Source organism: Crinia signifera, chromosome 4 (assembly GCF_055691185.1).
Source record: "Crinia signifera chromosome 4, ASM5569118v1, whole genome shotgun sequence".
NCBI classification, from domain to species: domain Eukaryota; kingdom Metazoa; phylum Chordata; class Amphibia; order Anura; family Myobatrachidae; genus Crinia; species Crinia signifera.
Genome location: NC_139220.1, coordinates 302,344,330 through 302,366,158, shown reverse-complemented (window position 1 = coordinate 302,366,158; position 21,829 = coordinate 302,344,330). Strand labels below are relative to the sequence as shown.

At 50.6% G+C, this 21,829-nt stretch overlaps 2 protein-coding genes across 9 annotated transcripts in view; one reads left to right on the top strand and one right to left on the bottom strand.

Annotated features, from left to right (window-relative positions):
* The first annotated feature begins 4,819 nt into the window (after positions 1–4,819).
* DCAF15 (DDB1 and CUL4 associated factor 15) lies at positions 4,820–13,509 on the top strand. Of its 2 annotated transcripts, none has more exons than XM_083185338.1 (13): positions 4,820–4,976; positions 5,921–6,018; positions 6,261–6,396; positions 6,912–7,018; positions 7,495–7,616; positions 8,378–8,536; positions 8,678–9,103; positions 9,278–9,369; positions 9,468–9,596; positions 11,207–11,292; positions 11,372–11,476; positions 11,595–11,710; positions 13,020–13,509. In XM_083185338.1, exons 1-13 carry the CDS (start codon positions 4,890–4,892, stop codon positions 13,073–13,075), a joined length of 1,719 nt encoding a protein of 572 aa, XP_083041464.1. In that variant the 5' UTR covers positions 4,820–4,889; the 3' UTR covers positions 13,076–13,509. The 2 variants fall into 2 exon arrangements, with proteins under 2 accessions (XP_083041464.1, XP_083041465.1); XM_083185339.1 differs by having other exon boundaries at positions 4,852–5,052.
* Positions 13,510–19,862: 6,353 nt separating this feature from the next.
* Positions 19,863–21,829, bottom strand: part of RFX1 (regulatory factor X1) — a 38,582-nt gene continuing 36,615 nt past the window's right edge. For all 7 annotated transcript variants that reach the window (XM_083185333.1, XM_083185334.1, XM_083185332.1 and 4 more), the window contains 2 exons: positions 21,548–21,593; positions 19,863–20,168 (listed from right to left, as the gene is read on the bottom strand). In XM_083185333.1, the coding sequence (XP_083041459.1) occupies positions 19,999–20,168; positions 21,548–21,593 (216 nt within the window). In that variant the 3' untranslated portion in view covers positions 19,863–19,998. The remainder of the gene's footprint in view (positions 20,169–21,547; positions 21,594–21,829) is intronic.

Sequence of the window (21,829 nt, the reverse complement as noted above, 5' to 3'; positions counted from 1 at the left end):
TGCGTTCTCCTCTGTTTATACTATGAGTTCTGCAAGTCACAACAGTAAAGTATGAACCCGCCCTTCTCAAACCGCTTTGCCACGGATAACACAGATATAATGGGGACAGTGCAGCTGGTAATGGAGGGAGTGCACACCTTCATTTGACCCTGGACACACCCACACATCTCTGGTCAAGGCACCTCCCCTTACACGGTATGGGCCCTTGAACATTTTCAGGCCCATGTGGCCCTTAATCTGTCCCTGACGTTTCTGGCCTTTTAATGGAAATTTATTTGGATATCTTTATATAGATAGATGGCAGAAGGATGACTTTTATGAGTGACATTTTATATGATGCTGTTCTCTGTGCATGACACATATACCAAATTAAAGATCACACTCCATAGATTTTCAGAAAAATATTGGTGTTGTAATTGGTATCTTCGTTTTTTAGCAACACGACCACCTAGCATTTACAATGCATCTCCATTGTGCTCTGGAAAATGTGATAGTTGGTGAACTCACTGTTCACCTGCCAGGTGACCTTGATCACATGACCTGCTGGGTGGTCTGGAGATCGGGACACTACAGGGTATTGAAGTAGGTGAAAAGGGATAAAATGTTCCACCCAGCAAACCTGTGCTCAGTGAACACGGGACACATCAGATAGTAAGGCCGGTTTCACACACTCCGGCTCCTGCCGGACTGTGAAATCCCGCACGGCCAGGGAGCCGTGCCGCACACACTAGTTTATCAAGGAAGGGATGGCCACAGCCCGGCAGCCGTCCCTTCCAGTGGCGGGATCCGGCTGCAACCGTGCGGCCGGGTCGTGGCCGTCCCGTGTGAATGGACACAATAGTGTCCATTCACAACTAATGTGTGCGGCACGGCTCCCTGGCCGTGCAGGATTTCACCGTCCGGCAGGAGCCGGAGTGTGTGAAACCAGCCTAAGGCAAGCATGCTGAAATAGTTCATGTGGTGCTGTTTGGATATTTGTCCACAATCTATTAATTATAGAAAATCATTACAAGGCTCTTGTGCATAATGAAATCCACACAATATAGGAAACAAGCTTCAAAAAGTGATAAAGTGGAGAGTGATTAACAACCAGACAATCAGCTCGTACCTGTCATTTTCAAACCTAGCCTATAGCATGGCAGATAGGAGCTGATTGGCTGGCTGTTTATCTCTCCATTTTATCACCTTTTAAAGCTTGCCAATTAATGAGTGCTAATTAAAGTCACACATAATTTCTAAATAAAGGAGATGATCTGGTTTTAAGATGATCTCTTTCCAGGATTTTACCAGATGTCACTTGCATGAATACATTGGATCAGGACCTTAATGAGGGGTGTGCAAGGTCAAAGTGGGGGGACAGTGGCTTCCTGGTGTTTTACACATTGCAGCTTGGTAAGGACTTGGGGAGGTATCCCACTACCCAGGGAGGCTCAGATCGATCTTCCTCATGGAGCCACAACGTTTCCTTACGGAGCCAGACAGCTCTATCCTGCATCGCTGACTCTATAGTCTCTCTGGCAGTCGGACCATGTGTGACCAGTAGGTGGTAAGCAGCACAGGAGCCGTATTGTTGGAGAGTGTTATGCTGGGTACACACTGAGCCGCTCATTAGAAAGGGCTGATGTATCAGCAGGCCAGCGGGTATATACACATTTCAGAATTCATTTTGCCGTTTGAGTGGCCTTAAAAATCTATGTTCAGTTATTAGGTGGCCCACCAGGATGCCGGCTGCCGTCAGAACACCGGCATTGGAACTTCAAAATGGATCAGGATGCCGACGCAGGTAGCAGAGGCTTAGGCTGCAGGTAGCAGAGGCTTAAGGTGCCCATACACTGGCATTGGAACTTCAAAATGGATCAGGATGCCGACGCAGGTAGCAGAGGCTTAGGCTGCAGGTAGCAGAGGCTTAAGGTGCCCATACACTGAGGTGATTTGGTCCGATTGCGACCAATCGGCCCATTAAATCGGACCAAATCGCCTCTCCCTGACATGCAGTCGGGTCCGATGCGTGGTCCCGTGCGCATCGGACACGAACAGATGGCTGGACCACCACCCATTCTAGGACCTCCCTCCAGGTGGCGAGGCGGGCGGGAATCAGAGACGCATGCAATCCATCACAACGGATCGCATGCGTCCCTTTCTGGCGGCTTGCAGGGTATAGGGTGTCTGAACACTGCTGCAAGACGTCGTGGTGTCGACCTACTTGGTGGTGACCCAATGACCGTATCCTGGCTGCAGGTAGCAAAGGGTCATGTTTAGGCTGCAGGTAGCAGAGGGTGGCAATATGACTTCTGAAAAATAGATAGTGGAGTGTGGGGTCTGTATATGACAGGTAGGGGGATGTGGGGCAGCGGTGCGACAGGTAAGGGGATGTGGGGCAGCGGTATGACAGGTAAGGGGATGTGGGGCAGCGGTGCGACAGGTAAGGGGATGTGGGGCAGCGGTGCGACAGGTAAGGGGATGTGGGGCAGCGGTGCGACAGGTAAGGGGATGTGGGGCAGCGGTGCGACAGGTAAGGGGATGTGGGGCAGCGGTGCGACAGGTAGGGGGATGTGGGGCAGCGGTGCGACAGGTAGGGGGATGTGGGGCAGCGGTGCGACAGGTAAGGGGATGTGGGGCAGCGGTGCGACAGGTAAGGGGATGTGGGGCAGCGGTGCGACAGTTAAGGGGATGTGGGGCAGCGGTGCGACAGGTAGGGGGATGTGGGGCAGCGGTGCGACAGGTAAGGGGATGTGGGACAGCGGTGCGACAGGTAAGGGGATGTGGGGCAGCGGTGCGACAGGTAAGGGTATGTGGGGCAGCGGTGCGACAGTTAAGGGGATGTGGGGCAGCGGTGCGACAGGTAAGGGTATGTGGGGCAGCGGTGCGACAGGTAAGGGGATGTGGGGCAGCGGTGCGACAGGTAAGGGGATGTGGGGCAGCGGTGCGACAGGTAGGGGGATGTGGGGCAGCGGTGCGACAGGTAAGGGGATGTGGGGCAGCGGTGCGACAGGTAAGGGTATGTGGGGCAGCGGTGCGACAGGTAAGGGGATGTGGGGCAGCGGTGCGACAGGTAGGGGGATGTGGGGCAGCGGTGCGACAGGTAAGGGGATGTGGGGCAGCGGTGCGACAGGTAGGGGGATGTGGGGCAGCGGTGCGACCGGTAAGGGGATGTGGGGCAGCGGTGCGACAGGTAAGAGGATGTGGGGCAGCGGTGCGACAGTTAAGGGGATGTGGGGCAGCGGTGCGACAGTTAAGGGGATGTGGGGCAGCGGTGCGACAGGTAAGGGGATGTGGGGCAGCGGTGCGACAGGTAAGGGGATGTGGGGCAGCGGTGCGACAGGTAGGGGGATGTGGGGCAGCGGTGCGACAGGTAAGGGGATGTGGGGCAGCGGTGCGACAGGTAAGGGGATGTGGGGCAGCGGTGCGACAGGTAAGGGGATGTGGGGCAGCGGTGCGACAGGTAAGGGGATGTGGGGCAGCGGTGCGACAGTTAAGGGGATGTGGGGCAGCGGTGCGACAGTTAAGGGGATGTGGGGCAGCGGTGCGACAGGTAGGGGGATGTCGGGCAGCGGTGCGACAGGTAAGGGGATGTGGGGCAGCGGTGCGACAGGTAAGGCGATGTGGGGCAGCGGTGCACCAGGTAGGGGAATGTGGGGCAGTGGTGCGACGGGGATGTGGGTGCCGCGGTGCGACAGGTAAGGGGATGTGGGGCAGCGGTGCGACAGGTAAGGGGATGTGGGGCAGCGGTGCGACAGGTAAGGGGATGTGGGGCAGCGGTGCGACAGGTAAGGGGATGTGGGGCAGCGGTGCGACAGGTAGGGGGATGTGGGGCAGCGGTGCGACAGGTAGGGGGATGTGGGGCAGCGGTGCGACAGGTAAGGGGATGTGGGGCAGCGGTGCGACAGGTAGGGGGATGTGGGGCAGCGGTGCGACAGGTAGGGGGATGTGGGGCAGCGGTGCGACAGGTAAGGGGATGTGGGGCAGCGGTGCGACAGGTAAGGGGATGTGGGGCAGCGGTGCGACAGGTAAGGGGATGTGGGGCAGCGGTGCGACAGGTAGGGGGATGTGGGGCAGAGGTGCGACAGGTAGGGGGATGTGGGGCAGCGGTGCGACAGGTAGGGGGATGTGGGGCAGCGGTGCGACAGGTAGGGGGATGTGGGGCAGCGGTGCGACAGGTAGGGGGATGTGGGGCAGCGGTGCGACAGGTAGGGGGATGTGGGGCAGCGGTGCGACAGGTAGGGGGATGTGGGGCAGCGGTGCGACAGGTAAGGGGATGTGGGGCAGCGGTGCGACAGGTAAGGGGATGTGGGGCAGCGGTGCGACAGGTAGGGGGATGTGGGGCAGCGGTGCGACAGGTAGGGGGATGTGGGGCAGCGGTGCGACAGGTAGGGGGATGTGGGGCAGCGGTGCGACAGGTAGGGGGATGTGGGGCAGCGGTGCGACAGGTAAGGGGATGTGGGGCAGCGGTGCGACAGGTAGGGGGATGTGGGGCAGCGGTGCGACAGGTAGGGGGATGTGGGGCAGCGGTGCGACAGGTAAGGGGATGTGGGGCAGCGGTGTGACAGGTAGGGGGATGTGGAGCAGCAGTGTGACAGGTAGTGGGGTGTGTTGGAAGGCAGTGGCGGGTGTATGAGCTGTGGCAGGCAGTGCTGTACACAATAGTGAGTACATTACTGTACACAGCAGCCCCCTGTCACTCGGCGCCTGCAGCAGCTCTGTCTCTATTGATACATGGGCGTGGCTCGCACTCCGGGGCGCACTGATTGGTCACAATATTTTGAGACTCTCGCTCTCAGCCTATGACACGGCGGGACATGGAGCCAATGGCAGCGCAGACAGCTCCGGTCATAGCGTCACCGGAAAGGAGGGCGGGATTTGTTGCCGGAAACGAAGGCACCGGCGGGGAAATGGCGCCGAGCTCGAAATCGGACCGGAGCGCGACCCGGAAGTGGGGCCCGAGGGACCATGTCATCCGGCAGCTGGACCGGGTCAAGGTACCCAATACCTTCGTCTGTACCTGCCCACAGAGGGGAGAGCAGGGCTGCTGTATCGTACAATGGAGGGGTAGAGGTGACTGGGGTAATAACATGTAGGTGGGGGAGTGGTGTGACTGGAGGGAGTAGTAACATGAAAGGGGGGAGAGGTGTGAAAGGTGGGGTACAAATAACGGGGGAGAGAGGTGTGACTGTGGGGGGCAAACAGCGGAGGGGGAGAGGTGTGACTGGGGGGCAAATTAGTGGAGGGGGGAGAGGTGTGACTGTGGGGGGGCAAATAGTGGAGGCGGGAGAGGTGTGACGGTGGGGGGGCAAATAGTGGAGGTGTGACTGTGGGGGGGCAAATAGTGGAGGAGGGAGAGGTGCGACTGTGGGGGGGCAAATAGTGGAGGAGGGAGAGGTGTGACTGTGGGGGGGCAAATAGTGGAGGAGGGAGAGGTGTGACTGGGGGGGGGGGGGCAAATAGTGGAGGCGGAAGAGGTGTGACTGTGGGGGGGGGGGGGGGCAAATAACACGGGAGAGGTGTGACTTGGGGGAAGGGGGCAGCAAATAATGGGAGAGGTGTGCAGGGGGGGTGCAAATAACAGAGGGGAGAGGTGTGACTGTGGGGGGCAAATAACGCGGGAGAGGTGTGACGGGGCAAATAACGAGGGAGAGGTGTGACTTGGAGGAAGGGGGCAAATAATGGGAGAGGTGTGCAGGGGGGACGCAAATAACAGAGGGGAGAGGTGTGACTTGGGTGGTTAGATAATGGGGTAGAGGTGTGTGGGGGGGAAATAACAGAGGGGAGAGGTGTGCAGGGGGGTGCAAATAACAGGAGAGGGGTGGGGGCAAATAACATGGAGGAGGGGGAAGAGGTGACTGCAGAGTCACAAGCGTGTGACTTTATTGTTTTTTTTTTCTCTGTTATTTGTGAACCTATATTAAAGACCTGTTTCCTTCAGATCACTGGGCAACTATCCCCGCGGTTATTTCGGAAGCTGCCGCCTCGCCTCTGTGTGTCTCTGCGCAATATCGTGGACGAGGAGTTTCTGCAAAAGGGGTAATTACTGAACATGGAAATGGGTATAGATAACATACAGAACTAGAAGGTAGGATAACCTGTTCCCAGGCATAAGCAGATGTTCATGTCAGAGAAAGCTGCACCAGCAGCTGATCCAGTTCTCCAACAGCTTGCTTGATGCTATCAGTTGGGGATGTGATTTAAAAGGATAAATAACTAAAAAAAATGTATAAAGGTAATACAGATGACTGATGCTGTTGCCCTCCATCTTCAACTTCCAGTCACATCTTCCTGGGGTTCTCCAAGTGCGGCCGCTTTGTGTTGTCCTACACCAGTGATGTCCTTGATGATGACTTCTCCTTCTACTCCTATCACCTGTACTGGTGGCAGTTCCAAGTACACAGCAAGCTGCGCCTGGTAAGCCCTTGCTACTGTCACTCTGGTGCAGCCCTGGGGGCCTAAAATCAGCTCCCTACCCATGCTGCTGTAATGGCTCAGCTAATAGCTAGTCCCACTGTACAGCTGTTATCTATCTGGGGTTCCCCTCTCAGCTTGTCTTCTCCTACTCAGGAGTACATGAGGCAGTTACTCTCTCACTAATACACAGTACATGTAATATGTTCTGTTATGTGCTGTCTGCTCACTTACCCGCATGCAATGTGCAGGGGGTGCTTAGTGTTCTTTCTAGCACCTGTAAACACCTGTGCAGTTCCTCCTTCCTGCCCGAGGTGTAGCTATCTGCTCTGGTCTTGTACCACAGTACTGAGATAGACCAGCATCTGCTGGAAGCACCAGAGCAGAAAGCGACACACCAGACAGGAAAGAGGAACTGCAGAGCTTTTAAACAGGTGCAAAATAAGTGCCGCTGTATCTACTTTGTACAGTCTCCAGTATATCTCCTCTTGTAGAACACCTCTGTCCTGTCTTCTCAGGTGCGTCAAGTCCGTCTCTTCCAGGACGAGGAGATTTATAGTGACCTGTTCCTGACTGTCTGCGAGTGGCCAAGTGACAGCTCTAAGGTCATAGTGTTTGGCTTCAAGTGAGTCCTAACGTAAAGCCATATTTACCAAAGTGCATATCACAAGGCTGCATAATTCATATAAAGTTACTTAAGTGTTGGATAAGCTTTATGTGTCCATCCTGCTCACTATTACCCTCGTTAAGCAGGCTGTCGTGTAAGGGGAGCCTAGTTTCTGTAATGCAAAAGGCAGTGTGTGACTGATGGGCAGTCTTGTCAGGACAGAAACTCAATTTGTGCATTGGTTGATTCATATACCGGGTGGGGCCAATGATGTCACAGCAGCTCATATGACTGCAGGCCCCACCATTCTTTACCGTTTTTAGATCCATTCCGGACACAAAGCCATAATGCAGTGGGCGGGTCACAATTTACTACTTCAGGGCAAGGTTGATCACCTACCTTCATAGTTTCTATCTGGGACACCACAGCCAGTCCTCATGTCTCTGGACTATCCTTTCTCCATCATGTAACACAATCTCTCTTCGGCCTATCAGCACGTCTGGCAATGGGATGTTGATGAACATGATGAGCGATGAAAACCATCGGGATATTTATATCAGCACAGTGTCTGCTCCTCCAACATCTCCCTGTACAGACTGCAGGGAGTCGCCTACAGGTATGATTCCCCCTCCCACCATGGGATTCAAGCATTAAAGGTGCTGACGCCCATTGGAGCAGCATAATTCAGGTCACTTGCACCTTTGTTAGTTAGTTGCCGTGTTGAGATCTAATACATTCTCCACCTCAATCTTTTGGTTATAGTTATTAAAGGGCTCCAGACAATTCTCATGGCAATGCAGCCCATGAGGTATGAGGCTTTGAGCCTCATTTTCCTGTGATGGCACAGTCAGGGGAGCGTTTGGGGGTGCGGATCGTATTGTCGACATGGGTTTTTCACTGTTTTTTGACAGAATGTCGACATGGACACAGTTGGAAGTGAACCGCAGCCCCTCGCTTCGCTAGCAATGCTTCGGGCATGGTTCCTCGCTGCGCTGGGCACACTTTTATTCTCCCACCACGCCCAAGTGGATGGTAGGGCATGAAGTACCGCCTGTCGGCACATGTCTGCTCAAAAAACTGTGAAAAAACCCATGTCGACCTCGCAACCTAATGCATTTGTCAACGTAGACACCTGTCAACCTAAGTCGGGTCGACAATATGACCATATCCCGCGTTTGGTGACCCCTATAAATAGCTTTCTGCACTCCGTTTGGCTAACCAGCACACGGTAGAAATGGAAAGCCCCTTAGCATGAACCTTCCCCTGGCAAAGTTCTGGTATTCAGTAGAGATTTGGCAAAGTGCTTCAATTTGAAGTATTTTGGTGATTGGAAGGAGGACCATGTAACCGATAATGTGGTCTGTTTTCTGTTCCTAGGCCCCTGTCTGCTGCACAGCTTCATGCTTCACACCAAGTATCAAGTGGTGTATCCATTCCCCACCTTCCAGCCGGCATTCCAGCTGAAAAAGGACAACGTTGTGCTACTGAATACCAGCTTCTCCCTGGTGGCCTGCGCCATATCTGTTCATCCGGCAGGTAAGGTACTGGTATAGATTTCTGTGAGTTGACTCCTCCCCGTGACCAATTTCTTCTAGTCTCCTGCATCATCGTAACCTTGATGTTTGGCCTTGTCCTAGCGTCCCACTGAGCGGTAACTGTGGTGTCTTAAATTTGTAGGTGATACAGAACCCAGCCGCATTCTGTACAGCAAACAGAACCAACAGGATGTGCGTCCCAGCTACTCCTCTTCCTTCAGCCCATGTGACACTTCCTCAGGCAGCCACTCGCCGCCACCTTCTGACCAGTGTTCCCCCACTCCGCCCGGCACTCCCCCAGCAGTTACTCGCGCACGGGAGTTTGTGGCTGGTATATTCCGACGAGCTCGGGAGGCATCTGGAATAGAGCCTCAAGACAAGGGAGAGCGACCTGGGTCAAGCCGGCAGAGTCCACCGCAAGCCTCCGACCCAGACTCTCCCACGTGGCACCGCACCAACAGCGAGGGGTTGGTGAAGCCCAACAATTGCAGTGAGGAACCCAGCTATGTCAACTACACAAGACTACGATATGTCCTAGGGGAGGTGACAGAGACTGACCAAGAGAGCGGTGAGAGCGTTGGGGTGTGGACCCCGAGAAGAGGGTGATTAAGGGAAAATGGTCGGGGAGGATAATATACTGCACAACGTATGGTTTCGGGAGGATAACTATAGTGGGTGCATCATTTTGTACAGGTCGTTCCTGGTAGGGTTCGGCATGTGTTAATTCTTTGAGTCTTTGCAGAATACGAAGATGACAAGATCTCGCTCCCGTTCCTGGTCACAGATCTGAAGGGGCAACACCTGAAGCCGCTGAATGAGAAGGCCTCCTTCCAGGTGCCGGTCCACTCGCCCTTCTCCACTGTCCTAATTTCCTTTATAGCTGTGCTGCCTCCAACCCTCTCATCTTCTCCTCCTCTCTGGGTCTCACACAGGGCCAGCACCTCAGCGTGGAGCAGCTCACCCTGGATTTTGAGTATGTGATAAATGAGGTCATTCGACATGACGCCTCCTGGTCGCAGCAGTTCTGCTCTTTTAGTGACTACGATATTGTTATACTGGAGGTGAGCAGAGTGGCATATGACACATTGGCTAGTGTTCTCCATCGTCCCACGGCGTTATTACCATGCACAGTGTGTTCTCCATAGAACATCACTGGTGTCATTTTTAAGGTTTGACAAGGATCCAAACCTATTAATGCATCCCTTTAGGCCCCTATATACTTATAAGATAGTCCAGGGGTCCTCAAACTATTTTGCTCTGGGACCCCATCAGACAATAAAAATAATTACAAGACCCCAACAAGTGACTGCCGGTGGTCATCACGTCACATGTGTAGTCAGCAGACAGCACATACATGGCAGCATTGTGGAGGCACAAAGTTATGTGAGGAGTCTAAAATAACAGACAAACAGAATGTTAAGACTCCTTAAATCACTTTAGAAAAGTCATCAACATGGAGTCGCGACCCCCTTGCTGAGAAGGTCGGGATCCACTTTGGGGTCAGGACCCACAGTTTGAGAACCGCTGAGATAGTCGAACGCTATCTCCATTGAGCTCCCAGACAGCTTCCCCAGTGGCAGGATTGCATATGGTACATCATTACATGCAATGGGGGAAATTTACTAAGAATACGAATACAAAATTTCGTATTCTTAATACGAATGACTACGACTGCTGTTTCAGCCGTATGCAAAGTTGTGTTCCGGAGGGGAATTTACAAAGCAGTCAAATACGACTGCTTTGTAGCCCTCTGATGGCGTAATGATTGGTAATTTTTTTTTTTTTATTATTATTAATGTTTCTATTTTTTTTAAACACTGAAGCCTGCACGGATCTGACTGATCCGTGCAGGCTAAAGCCAAATACAACTGGAAAAAAAGTGTATTTTCCTGCCGTTTTAGGCCGGCCATTCGCGGCCGTTTCACACCAATTAGCTTAGTAAATCAGGAACCACCATTCTTTTGAATGGTGATTTGTCGTATTCTCTCGATGGTGTAATCATTCATATTTGTAAATACAAATACGAATGTCCCATCAATACGAAAATTCGTATTTTTGGCATATTAAATGCCAAAAATACGAATTCACCCAAAAAAATCGTATTTTAGTATGAAAATACGATTTTTTTTCTCACCAATTTTCTTAATAAATTTCCCCCAATATATCGTATGCGATCCCAGCAAGAGCTGCCGGATTAAATACATTTTTATAGCAGCTCTTGGGATCTTCGATCTGATGTGCACAAGACCGTGGATCGGAATCTGAGATAAATAAACAGGCAATTTGACACTTTTCACTCGATTTCGTGGTCCCACCTGTCAAAATTGGTTGAAAAGGGTCCAAATCGCACTAGTGTATGGGCACATAGGCTTGTCTTGTCTGTCCCATATTTTGAAGTGGGTGGAGTAGAGTAACTTCCAGCTAATCAGACCATAGGAATAGACACAGCAGCAAAAGAGGATTCTCTGAAAGGACGTGGCCTACCCAGGCATGCTAAGAATGAGGACCGGACTAGTGTCATGATGTGAGGAGAGGAATAGAGGCATCAGGAAGCCACAGGCCACATGTATATAGTAGAAGGTGCAGGATCTCCAACAGCACAGAGCAGTTATATGAGGAGGTGAATAGAGACGGCAGGAAGCTGACGGTAAAGATGTCTTCTCTTCCTCAGATGTGTCCAGAGACCAACCAGGTGATCATGAACATCGGCCTTCTCCTTCTTGCTTTCCCAGCTCCCCAGGAGGATGCTCAGCTCAGGTCAGTGACCTCACAGCACTGTCCTTGTCTTCCCACCCCATTCTGGATCTCACCAAGGCTGCTCTGGCTTTTGTTACAGGCCCAAGACTCATCACACCAGCTTAAAAGTTGCCTGGGATCTGCACACCGGAGTCTTCAGCACCCTGAGTGTGGGTGACCTGACTGAGGTCAAAGGCCAAACCAGGCGAGTATCCTACTTATCACCGCCATAGTCACTGAACTAACGAGACAGACGCTGCTCTTACCTCTGTCATCGCCTGTGGGCCAGGACCTGTTTAACACGACTTGTTTTCTTTCCACAGCGGCAGCGTATGGAGCTCATACCGGAAAAGCTGTGTGGACACGGTGATGAAATGGTTGGTTCCAGAGAGCAGTGCGCGATACGTGAATCGTATGACTAATGAAGCGTTACATAAAGGTACAGGAAATGCTCTGGCTCCACCCAGCACTGTAGACATTAGGATCCTCTCTTACCCTCAGAGCTGAGTACAGTCTGGGCTATAACGACGAAGACAGTGCCGACATGGTTAAAAGGCTTGGTACTTATGTAGTATCTGGACGCCCGATTTTGTGATTGTATGCCTTACCTTAAGGCATACAATCAGATGCGATTCGACGCGATTTTCTGCAAAATCGCATCGAATCGCATGCGATGCGATTTTGCATAGGATTCAATGTTAACAAGGTCCTGTTCATTTCCCCACTATCCAAGAGGGTATAGAGTTGATTTTATATAACGTGGCGAGCCCCGCGAGGGGACACGGAAAACATTTTAAGTAATCAGCGGCCCCTCGCGGGGATCGCTGCGCTCACCACGCTATATAAAATCAACTCTATGCCCACTTGGTTAGTGGAGAAATGAACAGGACTATGTTAACATTGAATCCTATGGAAAATCGCATCGGATGCGATTCGATGTGATTTTTCCGACCCGATTTTAAAATCGGGCATCCAGTTACTACATAAGTACCAAAGGCTTTACCTAACAGTGCAGCCCTGTCGGCACAATGTTGTCTACTCTCTCCCGTCCACATGTAGTTTGTCGACGTATTGACTTTTGGTAAAACCTAGGTATTCCATATCAGAAGTCACCACAGGATGAATGTATGGGCAGTTTCTCACACACCGATTTTTTTTTTTTTTTTGTAACCGGAAGGCAAAAATCCGGACACAGTTTTTGCCTGACAGTTGTTCCTTTCACATCCACCGGCTCCGTGAGCCGGTGCTGTGTACATTTTGTGAGTAGAATCTAAAGTGATGTCAGTTTGGTGGCGGTGGAGAGCTAAAACCACACAACTAACGACCGGTGTGTGTGAAAGGCCCCCATCGCCCTCAGCACACACTGACCTGTCAGGACGGGACGACCACGGCACGGCAGCTGTCCTCTGCAGTGGTAAGATCCGGCGGCCACGTCGTGACCGTCCCGTATGAAAGGACAGAATGCTGTCCATTATTCTGAGTGGGGACGGCGCAGCTTTAGGCCGTGCAGTGCTTTGCCGCCCGGCAGGAGCCGGAGCATGTAAAACTGCCCTATGGGAGTAACTGCTTGGGTCACCGGTCCCTTGAGTTTTGGAAAGCTGTTCGGAGTGTTACTCTGTAAATGGTGTTGATGGTTCTAAGCAAATAAATTATCACAAATGATCGAGTCCACCTACAACCGGTTCATTGTAATACCCTGTATAAGGCCTCGGTGACGTAGATCTGCATTATCTGTGTTCTTCCCACAGGTTGCTCCCTTAAGGTGCTGGCTGACAGTGTGCGATACACGTGGATTGTGCTGTAATCTGCCGCCTCCTCCTACAGAGATATGAACTCTACCTCAGCACAATCATCTCTGTGCACCAGGAGGAGGGATCCTATAGCAGGTGCTGTGGTATTAGTCCTGCAATCTTATTGGCCATTCCTGGCGGATCACAGTGTGCCGGGAGCGGAGCTGCTTTTACAGCCTAGTGAAGAAAATCCGCGTCCGGAAGCGGGATATGCCGTCTCGCGCCATAGTCCTGCAGCGACTCTTGTGGGAGATTTTACAAAACGACGGACATTTTTGAATTTCTTTCTTTTTTTTGGGGGGGGGGGGGGGGGTGTCCAGACAGGAGCAAAGTTATTTTTTTAACAGCATGTGTATGTATGTATATGTGTAAATATATAAAATGCACCCCTTGTCTTTTTGTTATGTGTAACTGTCCCCTTTTGTGGAAATTAAATCTCATTTCTGTTTATGGGTGTCATGCTGCCTGGGATGTCACACACACGTGTATATACCACATTGGTCAGCCCAGGGTGGAAATCTTGTGCACATTGTCAGTGTTTCCCAGCTACACATGTGTCTGTCACTATAAAGTCTGTGGTGTGTATGCGTTTAGGATGGAGACTAGGGATGCCAATCCCGGGATTTAGGGCATTTTTGGCCGGGATTTGAATCCCAGGATTGGGGTCTCCAATCCCGGGATTTCAGGATTGAAATGTGCATGCACATTTTATCCCTTTCAGCTGAGCACCACCGGTGGATGGTTCAGGCGCTGCCCAGCAACAAGCTGTGTGGCTCCACAGCGTAATGTCAGAGGTCTCGCTGCGCAGCCATGCACTGTCCTGACCCTGCCGCATCTGCCCGAAGTCACCTGGTAGGCTGGCTTCCTCTTCTCATCTTAGAGTCCACGTTGCGCGACCTTCCCCTGCTGCTTACGTCACCTCTTCAACCCTGCTGACAGGTCTGTCTGACTGGAGTTAGGGATGGGCATCGTTGCCTTTGCCATTGATGGCAAAAGTGCAACTGGCGGTACTTGTGTATTTTGGCGGCGCCCCCGATGTCCGTCGTACGACGAACAGATCGCATCGCATGCCATGCACCCGATGGCATGCGATGCGATTTTGACCCCCTATACGACCAAAAATCGTATAAGCACCCTAAAGGGTGCTTTTGAGCACCCAAATGGGTGCTTACAATGTTAAATGCACCCCCACGCCACTACCCCACTATAAACGTGAACCCGAAGCGTGGCAAGCCAGCGAGGGGCGGTACGCGTCCTACGACCTTTTTTATACCCCCACTATCCACGTCGACGTGGAGTTGAGAATAGAATAGTGTGGCGAGCGCAGCGAGCCACCGAGCCCGAAGCGTGGTGAGCGGACGCGGATACCTTCACAGGTATCCGCGTCCCCTTGCGGGGCTCGCCACGCTTCGGGCTCGCTGCGCTCGCCACACTATTCTATTCTCAACTCCACGCCGACGTCGATAGTGGGGGTATGAAAAGGTCGTAGGACGCGTACCACCGCCCCTCGTGGGCTCGCCGCGCTTCTGGTTCACGTTTATAGTGGGGGGGTGGCGTGGGGGTGCATTTAACATTGTAAGCACCCATTTGGGTGCTTAACATTGTATAAGCACCCATTAGGGTGCTTATACAATGTTTAATCGCATCGCATCGCATTGTATGCCATGTACAATGGCATACAATTTCAAAATTGTATGCCATCGTGCACTTTCGTACGATATTGCGTCGCATCGCATACCATCGTATGCGATGGGCGCCGCCAAAATACACAAGTACCCAACTGGCTATTGATGGTGTATAACTATTCAATGGATGACCATCGATTGCCCAGGATTGGCCTCCCTAATTGAGACGTACGCGGTGCAGCCGTCCCCCCTTAATCTAAAGCTAGGAGCAGTCACTGGTTATTTCTATGGCTGCAATGTCTGTGCTTTACCCATAGTGTGCTGATACAGTATTCAACCTATATGCAGACTGTTTCACCCTCTTATGGACTCACAAGTGTAGGAGTTTTCTGCTCTGTGCATTAATTGTCTTGGTATGTAAGACTTGGTTGTTTGCAGTTATCGTTTATATGGCGTCCTTCTGTCACTAATGCAGTATCCATAATTTCTGTGACCTCCCTCGTCTGTACATGCGAGATAACGGAGGACATCGCTAACGGCTCACGGGCGTGCGCATCATTAACAATTGTGTGTATGATCTGCACAATGATAATAACTTTTATCATCTAATGTGTTTGCTCTTTTATGCTGGCCGTATAGTTATATACGATTTGGGCCCTTTCACTGGAGAGAAATCGGGTGAAAAGTGCTCACTCTCCGGCTCTGATGCGAGATCCCGTGCACAGCCGATCCCAGATAACAAGATGTGTTGGATCCGGCAGCACTTGCTGGGGGTGAATATGATACATTGGGGCATATAGTGTGCTAAAGGACCGCATAGGATGTAGTGTATGCTGGGCAATTACCGTGTTATAGCATACGAGGCTGCATGGGATACTTTGGATTAGTGTATGGGGCCCCTTTACAGACTTGTTTGGTGCAAGGAAAAACCATGGGGCGCTTCTCATAACGCAGTTCGAGATGCAGACCGTCAGGGGCTAGAGGGGAATTAACCTAAGCACGGCTTCTGACATATACTATGCCCAGTGTCCACCAAGAATAACGGGAAACAAAAGAATGTGGAACTTCCTGGAAAGAGACCTTCCACCGCTTCACTGGTTTAATAGCCTGGAACTAGCAATGGGAGAAAGAGCAGGTGAGCCTGCAGCTGCATGTAAGGGCTTGCACAGAGCAAGGCCGGTGTAGTGGTTAGCATTACTGCCCTACAGTACTGAGGTCATGGGTTCAATCCCACCATAGACCTGTGTTGATAGTCTCCCCGTGTTTGCGTGGGTTTCCTCCGGGTACTCTGATTTCCTCCTTCAATCCAAAAATATTCTAGTAGGCTAATTGGCTCCCAACAAATTAACCCTAGAATGTCTGTGTGCGTGTACATGTGGTAGGGTATATAGATTGTAAGCTCCACTGGGGCAGGGATTGATGTGAATGTTCAAATATTCTCTGTACAGCGCTGCGGAATATGTGTGCGCTATATAAATAACTGGTAATAAGGTCACTTAAGGCCGGTTTCACACCGTCCGGCTCCTGGTGAAATCCCGCAGGGCCAGGGAGCCGTGCCGCACACATTAGTTGTGAATGGACACTCCATTACTGGATCATATCCCTTTCTAAAGGCCCCCACATACATTAGGCCGACTTGTCTGAAAGAGAAGTCGGAACTGATTTCCCTGGCGATCCCCGGCAGGGCTCACATACAATTAGCCACTTGATGTGGCAATTTTTGCATGTGATAAATCGTATGCAACTCCCAGGGAGCTGCAGGCGGAGGGAGCTGGAAGGTGGTGGAGGGGGAAGCAGAGAGTTGGGCTGCAGGAGGAAAACAAGTGCGTGGGCGGCCGCTAATTGGCAGAAAGTACTCTCTCAGCCAATCAGTGGCTGACTCCATTTGTATGTTTGTTTTTTTAAATACGTCTGCAGCCCGGTGTTCCCCCCCACCCCCCACACTCAAGTCACCCAGCATCAGATGCCATAGATGGTGGGTGCAGCACAATCTCCGGCTCCGATCTGACGCGCACGGGACCGCGCATCGGATCGGATGTCATACGCATGTGTTTTAGGCAGATTTCACAGCCCAATCCATCGGAATTGGGTGAAATCAGGGCCTAAATCACAGTGCAGATGTGTCCGCATACATCTTGGCTATTTTCCTCAATTTGGCACAATATGTCAAACACGGCTTAGCTGTTTTCCCAAATGTAGCAATTAGATGGATTCTAAAACATGTTTTGCAGCAGTAGAACTTGTATAAAGGAATAGATCCAAGCTGTGCCAAATTGTGATATACATGGCAAATAAAAACAAGATGTATGTGGACAAATCTGTATATGGGCACCTTTACTCTGGGAATGGTTACGGGCGCTATTATCCTCAGTGCCAGACTGGAGCAGAGGGCCCACCAGGGGAATGCAGTTGTAGGGACCCATGTTTAGGGTGAGGCCTGATGCCACAGGTTTGGCTAACCACTAGAGCAGGCATGTCCAAACGGTGGCCCTCCAGCTGCTGTAAAACTACACATCCCAGCATGCCTTGCCATAGTTTTAGCATTCCCTAATAGCAAAACTGTGGCAAGGTATTATGGGACTTGTAGTTTCACAGCAGCTGGAGGCCCATAGTTTGGACATGCCTTCATTAGAGAGTGCATGGTCTGGACTATTTGAGAGATATAAGTAAATCGGGGCCGAGAAATCGATGTTCAGCCCCACGGTGGGGAAGGGGGATGCATGCAGTCCTGCTGCCTGTGAAGGTCAGGGGGCAGGGGCGATTGGCCATACATTTCTGCGATACTGTGACCCCCTCTTTTGCCGCCTTTTAGAATGTACGCTATTGTTTTTTCTCAGGTCTTGTTACATAATTATGCATTGTGTGTGTGGTCATCATTGATCTACTAGCACAGGGTCCTGGCCAAGGTGGCGTTACCTGGTTTCCCTCTGCCTACCGCTCTATCCGGGATGCAGTCATAATACAGACAAGGACAAAATCCTGACCAGGTCAAAATACCGACATATAGAATGTGCAGGTGAAACTGTCAACATGACTTTGAAAAAACCCATGTCGACCCAAAGTCATGTTTACAGTTTCACCTGCACATTCTATGTGTCTGTATTTTGACCTTGTCGGGATTTTAAATGTCAGGATTTTGTCCTTGTCTGTATTATGACCCATTCGGGATTTCATACCGAATCCCTCTATCCTGCTTGGCTCAGTAGCTGCATACAAACCCATTCCCAGCAGGCCCTCATCTTCTCCGATCATTCTCTCCTGGCCAACCCATGGCTCCCAGCACACCCTGCCACCGTTTGACTATTACAGAATGGTAAGACTGTAGCAGGGCATGCTGGGATATGTAGCTTCACAGCATCTGGAGAGCCACAGGTTGGCCAGGCCTAGTATTGACTTTGTATTTGACTCTAATTAATTTCAGTAGGAGCTTACTGTCCCATTCAGGTTTCTGGGCATATATACTGGTCATGCCGTCATTGGAATTCCCACGGAGACACAGATAATTAGCATTTTTCTAAATAAATGTGCTGACTACAAATACCATTAAAATAAACTTTTGTTTTATAACCTGCAGCTATCTCTATATTCCACTAGGGTGCGCTGCAGACGGTCAGGTCACTGACATGACAAATCGTATTTCCTGCATTGTACACTGTACACTGATCAGGGCTGCCATCAGAAATTGGGGGGGCTCATGACAGACAGCCTGGCAGCCAGGCAGAGACAGCATCAGCAGCATTTCACATATGAAGCTAGCCACGAGCCAATCTGAGCTGGCGGATCGACAGCCAATTAGGAGCCACCGCTGTGACAGCTCCTGATTAGCTGCCAGTCCCTGAGCTCTGATTGGCTTGTGACCAGCTCTGTGTTCGATATGCTGCAACTATAGTACTAGGTGACAGGCAATCAGCTGGTGGAACCATTCAACACTGCTGCCACCCGGCCGGGCACCCTTTCTGACTCTGCTATACCCCCTGATGGATTAACCTTGAATGAAAAACCTTCTAAGTGGCTTGTGGAACACAGCAAAAATTTATTGTGTATTTATGAAATACTACAAAAAGTTAAAAAATGTTGTGTTTTTTTTCCCTTGCTGTTTCCCTCCCCCTCCTTCGCAGCTGGCACCTCTGCGCCCTCATAATAGGGACACAAAACTTAAGATTTAACGATATATCATTCATACAAAATACGTTTCTCTCCTCTTAAACAAATGGTCATATCACAGGTTTGACGAACAGCGACAGGTAAGGCCATTGAAGGATGAGCACGTCCAATTGTGACATCACAATTATTATAGTAACAATGGGTCAGGTTATCCAGAGAAATACAAGCAGGGAAGGGAGAGGGGACTCCCAGAGCTGAGAGTTCCTCCGATCAGTTTAAGGCAGTAGACTTAAGACATTAATATTTTGGGAGAGAGGTAGGCCTCTTACTGCTCTCAGGGCATGCTGAGTCTTGTAGTTCCACAGCGCCGTAAGCGCAGCAACGACCCGAACTAATAAATCTGAAGCTGGACTGCAATGTCTGTGACAGTTTTGGCAGCGTAAAACGCATAGATTATATACAGTCATGGCACTGAGAATTAGCTGGCAGGGGACTCTCTATTTCAGGGATGGCCAAACCGGTCCTCAAGATCTACCAACGGTGCATGTTTTCCAGGCAACCTGTGGATCTATAGTAGGGATGAATGCAGCAGATTTTAAAATGTGACAGTTAGTAATGACTACAGCTGTGCACCAGCTAGGTGATCTGGAAAACGTGGACCGTTGGTAGATCTCGAGGACCGGTTTTGCCACCCCTGCTCGATTTCATCCATTCATTTCATAGATTAATATAAAAACATAGAATTTTTTTAGTTTTTAAGATTTCAAAGAAATAAGGTCAAGACTGTTTAAAATACACTTATCTATATATAGAACATGTATATATACATATAGACACACACACAAAATTTGTATTCGCCTGTTCCAACATTAACACAACAATTTTCTGTCGCCTGCAGCCATCTGGGCGTATACAGCGGTATAACAATCTATAGAATATGTATATATATATATATATATTTATATGTAGGTTTGTAAATATGTAAATATATACATACACACACACATATATAGTGGCCGTTCAGTCATCATCTGCTTATAGGACACAGACACAAACTCACATTAACAAAAGCCCTTTTCCATGTAGACGGTTGTATTTAGATCAGCTAGTGCATTACCGGGGCCCGTAATACAGAGGGGGCCCCAGCAATGTCCCATCTGCACTGCTGCCAGAAGGCTTTGGTGCTTAGCCGGCCAGCCTGGAGCGGGTTAGGTGGTCGAGGGCACTTGCACAAAGATTCCCTGGGGGTCACTCCGCGCCAGCTTGCTGGGTGGCTCCAGCGAGTCGGAGACCAGCACGTTGGATGAGTCATTGGGGTTCAGGGGCAGCTCATGAGTCAGTTCCTCATCGCTCTCATCGTCTTCTTCCTCTTCCTCATCTGGCGGGGAAGAAACAAAATACTATATAAGTATCAGGTCAAACAAAGTTATCTCCGTGATAGATTTCATTGTTTATCTTCTATTCTCTCACTTTGATGGAGACACCAGACATTTGGGTTCCTACAATTAAGGGGGTCTCTGCGGGGTGTGCATCATGGGTTCAACCTCATTTGGTCAAGAGGGTCAAAAAGTAGACACCACGAAAGGTCAACTATATGGGGTGAACCCATTCAAGGTTAACCTAATAACTCTTGACCTGTCATGCGGGACGGTCTCTGCGGATTTCCCGAGCACTGAAAGATCCTCAGAGGACACTACAGTGGTTGGGCAGAGGAGAGGACCAAACGCCGGGGTAACATTCGCTATGGTGCCATGTTAGTACATGTTCCGTAAGACAAGTTATAAATGATTTCTGCCAGTTGTTCTGCTATAAATGTATTCAGTGCCATAGCAGGGCGCCTTTGTGGTATTCCTTGTCGCCCGGTACCCCTCCAAGCATTCCATAATGTAGGTAATGGCCAGGTGGTGAGAAAGAGAAGCAAGAGACAGTATTAGGGCGAGAGATGGGTGAAGGAGTCTCTACTTGACTACAGCACAGTGTGGGGGTGAAGGCAAAGACAGACGGGGGGGGGGGCCTGGACCAAGGAAAAATAGAGCACCATATGGGGGTATAGATGGATGTATGGAGGGAGCATAGACAGGGCAGGTGGACGGCCCGGAACGGGGGGGGGGGGGGGGGATGGACGGACATACATGGCCGGATCCTAACTATACAGGGTGCAGTGGATGCAGCCGTTATGGGAATTGGCAGCTTGGGGGTCCCAAAAGGTAATCCCACTGCACCCTTTAAAATATATTATCAGGGTTCGCAAAAACACGCTGAAAAGTGATAAAATGATCAACCTATCAGCTCCTAACTCAGTTTTCAAACCCAGGTCATAACATGGCAGCTAGGAGCTGATTGGCTGGTACTTTATCGCCCTCTACTTTATCCCTTTTCAAGACGCACACCTGAGAGAGGAACCCCATCCCCTGCACAGCAGCTTCAGGCTTCTGCTGTTTATCTGTGCTATTGCCGTGGAAACAGGTAACTGCTCTCAAGCGGAACCTATTCATATGCAGCAACAGTGACACCTGCAGGTTGCAGAGAGCAGTGCATGCAGAGAGATAAACCTTCAAGTCAGAACCAGGAAAACACCCAAAATCTGGCGCAGTCAAGTAATAAATATACATACATCATAGAACACATGATAACAGACTAATGGAGATAATGTATAAGGCAATTGTAACGTCAGTGGTTTCAATTACTTTACAAATATCTTAGTAAATAATGACTGCTTTCTGCAAGCAGCATGGTATGATCTAATAGCGCACCCACCCTTGTCTTGGTCCATGGCCAGTAACGAGCTCCCTGCATTGGCAAACTGCAAAACAAGAGGTTGTGTTAATTCCTGTGATTGGACAATACATCCTTACATCAGTGCTGCCCATGTCTGTACATGGAGAGTGCACAGGTGGCATGCCTGCCGGATAAACACTAACAATGCACAAATCAGACGCTCATGTCGGCCTGTGTCACACCAGCTGTTCTTTTATCTTGAAAGCCTGCAGCCGGCTCCTCTTTTTTTTTTAATCTGTGGCCGCTCGCAAGGTGATTGAC

Coding starts and splice junctions, on each gene's coding strand:
- DCAF15 (XM_083185339.1), top strand. CDS start 4,948: ATGTCATCCGGCAGCTGGACCGGGTCAAGGTACCCAATACCTTCGTCT. Junction 9,104..9,277: donor AGAGACTGACCAAGAGAGCG/GTGAGAGCGTTG, acceptor GAGTCTTTGCAG/AATACGAAGATGACAAGATC. Junction 11,711..13,019: donor TAATGAAGCGTTACATAAAG/GTACAGGAAATG, acceptor TTCTTCCCACAG/GTTGCTCCCTTAAGGTGCTG.